The 5,349-nt window shown below is 39.1% G+C and overlaps 1 protein-coding gene across 1 annotated transcript; it reads right to left on the bottom strand.

Annotated features, from left to right (window-relative positions):
• Window positions 1-1,408: 1,408 nt before the first annotated feature.
• On the bottom strand, window positions 1,409-5,067 carry LOC110881103 (probable protein phosphatase 2C 60). The gene is made up of 5 exons (XM_022129473.2): window positions 4,899-5,067; window positions 4,085-4,333; window positions 3,640-4,007; window positions 3,202-3,438; window positions 1,409-1,666 (listed from the first exon to the last, which is right to left on the bottom strand). The coding sequence occupies exons 1-5, from the start codon at window positions 4,975-4,977 to the stop codon at window positions 1,454-1,456; spliced, it is 1,146 nt and encodes a 381-aa protein (XP_021985165.1). The 5' UTR covers window positions 4,978-5,067; the 3' UTR covers window positions 1,409-1,453.
• Window positions 5,068-5,349: the final 282 nt, after the last annotated feature.

Genomic DNA, 5,349 nt, shown 5'->3' with positions numbered 1-5,349 from the left:
TTACACGCGTGGTCCCAAAACTTGTCAAAAATGCACTCGGTTGGTCCCCAGCCCTAACCTCAGTTAACTATGTGTGAAATGACTATATTACCCTTGACCAATTAAAAACCTAAAACTAAGAATTAAAAAATTAAACCACCCCCCTCCCCCCCTTCATCCTCTGCATCACCATCATCATTCTTGTGGGTGTATAAAGATGAAGTCTCTGATGAACCAGACCCGAATTCTCGGAACCAAAATTGAAACAAGACTCGAATCAAAACTTAAACAAACGAAACCAGAACCGGATTCTAACTTTAACCGACTGTGTTGGGAGACCCAAATCGGAGCCCAACTCGAGACCTGAACAGCCGGAACCAAGTCGCCGCCGCCGCGAATGGTGTCGCCCCTTCTCTTGCCTCGTCTCCGATTCTCTCTCTCATCTCTGAACTGTCGTGCGCCACCACCGATCTGTGGTGGCCGGCCGTTTTATTTCCGCAAAGGGGAGTGAGGTGTCGGTGTGGTAGTTTAAGGCGGAGAGGGAACGTGAGGGGTGTTGTGGATGTTAGCCGAATTAGATGTCGGAGTGTCGGCCGGGACCGACTCTGATCACCGGAGAAGAGAGGGGAAATGGGGTGTTTGGCTGTGGATGTTGTGGTCTTTGTCATTGTGAAGATGAAGTCTCTGATTTCATTTTTGTGGGTAATATAGTCATTTTACACATAGTTAACTGACAAATTTAACTGAGGTTAGGGCTGGGGACCAACCGAGTGCATTTTTGACAAGTTTTGGGACCACGCATGTAATTAGTAAACCACTAGGACCAAGTCTGCAATTTTCGCAAACCACAGAGACCAACCAAGCATTTAACTCTAAATATTATCTACATACTAAAAACTTTACTAAAATAATCTATGCAATTCACGTATCAAATTTATCTTAAATGAATAACATTCGAGGAGTAATATAACCATGCATTTTACTAACAATAAAATGGCTACTGTTACGGGGTAGGGGTGGTCATCACTCATCACTCACTCACAACTTTCAATCAAGTTCTGCCATGTCATCAACCATTATTCCATCACTAGTGATGGATTTTAGTGGAAATGTCCATCACTCACAACACCTAACAATACTCATCACTCACAACACCCAACAATACCATTACTCACATCATCTTCACGCGTTGTTAGTATAACGCGTGATAGACGGAGGTGGCGGTGGTGTTTTGTTTTCTATCACTCGTTATACATTTCCATCACTGGCTAAAAGCCAACCACCCCGGGTCCCCTTAGCAACATACATTCAAAAGAAAATAGTAAAAAAAAAAAAAAAAAAACATGTTAACTAATTGTAATCATTCAACCCATTAGAAAACATATAAAGCTTAAAACTTTATTGAGTAAAGTCATTAAGTCACTACAAATAAAAATATAATCCAAATCGGATTTTTACACATATGAATTCAAATTTACATGCAGAATTCGTTAGGTGCGGGTCCTTTCATAGAGAAACTTGAACTAATATTCATCAAAGAAGGGTCGAGATAAACAACCACAACTGTAATATCGTCATGAAAATGTCTCCTCACCCCTCGTTCGATCTTCTTTAAATCCGAATACCTCATTTCACGTTTCCTTGCTGCCACTTGTAGCGCCGCCTTTACTAGCCTCCTCGCGATCCCCTACAAACAACCAAAAACCTACGACTTAGTTTAGTTGAGGTTGCATGCCGCCCTAGTGGTGGCAAATCAAACGTGACACAAATCTAAACGGGCCAACCCACTTAACCCGTTTGATAAACGGGCCATGTGCATGTCGATCGGGATGTGAAAAAACAGGTTGATGGGCCTGCCCGTTTAAAACTAGAGCTAGAAAAGGAAAAATATTAGGAGTTCAACCTGTCAACCCATTTACAACCTGATTACCGCATGTTCACATAACCAACGGGTTTACAACTTGCCAATCTGTTGAATCAATTTAGATAAAAACAGTGGCGCAACTTAGAGGAGGCCGGACCAGGCCTCGGTCCGTGCGGTTTTTTCGCCCAGTAGTGTTAAATTTCAGGTTTTCGAGAATTTTTTTAAATGTGTATTGGTTCGGCCCAGGTTGATTTTATCTCCAAAAACATCGGCCCATGCTGAGTTTTAGGTCAAGATCCGCTACTGGATAAAAAGATTGTGCATGTTGTGTTTGGGTTACATGTAGGGTTGTAAATGAACCGATCGTTCAGCGAACAGTTCGTGAACCGTTCGGCGGGAAGTTCGTTTATGTTCGTTCGATAAGCTTAACGAACGAACACGAACAAAAAATTCCGTTCGATAAGCTTAACGAACGAACACAAACAAAAAATTCCGTTCGATAAGCTTAACGAACGAACATGAACAAAGGTCTCGTTCGTTCGACTGTGTTCATGAACGTTCGAATATATGTTCGTTTATATTCGTTCGTGTTCGGTTTTCTATGTTTATTTTTCTAAAAGTTTTTAATGTATTATTAATTTTTTACTTTCCCCCATATGTATTCCCCTCTCTCTGGCCCTCTCCCTCTTTGATATCACGCTCCTTCATTCAGCCAATCTCCAATCGATTGAACCCAATATCATCCATCCCTTCAATCTTTAAATGGTTATATTTAACTATTTTTTTGTGTGCAATGTTTAAGATCAACGGTGCCTTTTTAATTTTCAAAATTAAAGTTCAGTTGTGTTCGTTTACGTTCGTGGTTAGTGTTCACGAACTGTTCGCGAACAACCACAATTACTTAACGAACGAACACGAACACAAACTTCTGTTCGTCATGTGTTCGCGAACAGTTCACGAACATCCAAATTTCCTTAACGAACGAACACGAACATAGCCTAGTTACATGAGCTAAGTGTGTTCAGATTAAGGTTACTTTTTCCGACAGAGTTTAACAAATGGGTCATGTTCGGGTTTGAGCATGACATAATGTGTACAACCACCTGGATTATTTTACTAAGAAGATCAAATATTAGTGAAATATAGATAACTTCAAATCTTATTAATCAGACTAGTTATTTACACAAAAAAAAAAAGTAAAATTAGTTAGACATTATTTAGACATAAATTGACCCAAATGAAAAGATTACTTGTCTGGACCCATTACCCAACCCGTCCGTTTTGCCACCTTTAGTTTGCGGATTCCTTATTTTTTTTAGAATAAAACATATTATGACCGAAATTATATATAAACTTACGTTACGTGGGTGACTATGGACGATATGAACAGCTTCCTCGTTGCTAAGATGATCCCATAAACCATCCGATGCAAATATGAGAAACTTGTCTTGTGAGTTAATTTCATGTATGGAGACTGAAGGCCGAGGACTAAGGATTTGCTTTGAAAACGGTTGCGCGAGCCGAAACTTTGGCAAAAGAGGCTCTTTGTTGAACTCAGGACTCTTCAAATATGCATCGCCTATCGATCGCGAGACCTAAAAACTCAAAAACACAAATAAATAAATCAATCCATATTATATAACAATAATTGTTCATCATAAAAGTTTGGACAAAACACATTTTGGATCAAACCGGCCCGTTAAAAATAGCCCATTTTGATCTGTTATCCAACCCACCCATTTTGCCACCTTTTACGTAAATTCAACTCGAAAGCATAGTAATGCAATATATTATACCTGAATAAGCCCTTTAACACGCCAAACGTTATGTTTCTTAACCACGATCTTTGGATCCTCGGGATGCAAAAAACGAAGCTCTTCTCGTATAGACTCACGGTTCACATTATGTTCTTCGGATAATTGAATGGCGGAGATTCGTCTACCACCTCTCTCTTCCCTCCCCAAAACCACACGTGAGTCCCCAGCATTTGCAATGTAAATTAGCCCGTTACAAATAACGCCCACTAAACAACACGTGCCCACCGAGGCGAGTTGTGGGCACGTACGCCATTGATCTCTAACAAGAGATATAAACTCGTCCTCGGTTTTCAAGAAAGATTTTCTAATGACATCCGCCGACATTTGTCCATCTTGAGACGCGAACTCTAAATAAAGAAAACAATACGATCAACATCGAATTACTACAAAAGATAAATATAAATAGCGGGTAACGATAACGTACTCTTAATGTTGGAGAAAAAATTGTTGTTCACAAACTGGGCTGCTTCCGGCCCGCCATGTCCATCATAGACACCAACAAACGTCCCATAAAGCCCGTTTATCAACTGGCCCGATTCAACTTGGCTTTGATCCTCCAACAAATTGTTAGCTTGAATAACCGCCATCGAAAACTCTCCGCTAACATGGCAGCCCAAATCCTTGTACCACAACAACCCATTTGTTCTTCCATCTTGTACCCCTCCTAGTCTCCCTTTCCAACGGTAACCATGACTCGGCATGAGTTTTGCATATATATCATCCAAAATGTTCATCAATACAAACTATATAGAAATCTATCACCACAAATACTTATATTTATGTCTGGAAAAACAAACGGGTCGGTCAGGTAACGGGCCAAATGGGTTCTAGCCAAAACGGGTCGTTTTGAAAAGGTATCAATTTTTTCGGGTCAAAACTTGAAAACAATATTTTTGGAAAACATATAACAAAAGTTGTTATAGTTTAGCTACGCAAAACAAACGGGTCGGGTAACAGGTCAAACGGGTCGTTTTAAAAGGTACCAAAAAGAAAATATCAAAAGGGTCAACCACAACTCAATTTTTTGCTTATGTTATATAACTTATAACACAACCACCAAGATTCTTGAAATTATATAACACTCACAAAGATTCTTGAAATTGCCAAATGGGCCAAATGGGCCAAGTGGGTATGGGCGAAAGTTTTTAAAAACAAGTTGATTTAACTAAAAAAGGCAAGAAAACAGTAAGTTTTAATGCAATGCAGAGAATATGGAGATGTGTTGTTGAAGTACAGACCGTGAACCGGTTTTGTAGTGTATCTAGAATGCTGATTAATTTGTCCACTTTCAAGAACATCCTGAGCTGTAAAACCCATAAAGAATTTGATTTTGTGATAGGGTTTGGTTATGGAATGGATCAGATGTTGATTGAAATGTGTAAGATTATGGGAGGCTTGTGACAGATGAGGTTTATAAAATGGAGACAAACTGTCTGCCAACTAGGGTTTAGTTTTCATCCAAATTGATTGGATTGAATTCATTAAAAAAATGTTTTTTAACCCTATTTTAGACCATAGTTTTCAGAAGAAAAAAAAAAAAAAAAAAAAAAAAACGTTGAATCTAACCATAAACACCCCTTCTTGGTAAGAGTCTTATTTGGATAAAATATTTCGTTAATGGTAACATGTTAGATTCTTATGTTCGTATTGCTGTTGTGTTAGATTTGAATCACATTTCGGATATTAAGT

The sequence above is a fragment of the Helianthus annuus genome, chromosome 1 (genome assembly GCF_002127325.2).
Source record: "Helianthus annuus cultivar XRQ/B chromosome 1, HanXRQr2.0-SUNRISE, whole genome shotgun sequence".
NCBI lineage: Eukaryota > Viridiplantae > Streptophyta > Magnoliopsida > Asterales > Asteraceae > Helianthus > Helianthus annuus.
Note: the sequence above shows the minus strand (reverse complement) of the source record. Positions and strands in the feature narration are given on the sequence as shown.

Excerpts from the sequence above, each read along its gene's own strand:
- LOC110881103 (XM_022129473.2), bottom strand. The coding sequence starts at position 4,977 with ATGGGTTTTACAGCTCAGGATGTTCTTGAAAGTGGACAAATTAATCAG. Across the intron at positions 3,439-3,639 it reads GTGTTAAAGGGCTTATTCAG|GTCTCGCGATCGATAGGCGA; the intron begins GTATAATATATT and ends TTGAGTTTTTAG. Across the intron at positions 1,667-3,201 it reads TCCATAGTCACCCACGTAAC|GGGATCGCGAGGAGGCTAGT; the intron begins GTAAGTTTATAT and ends GGTTGTTTGTAG.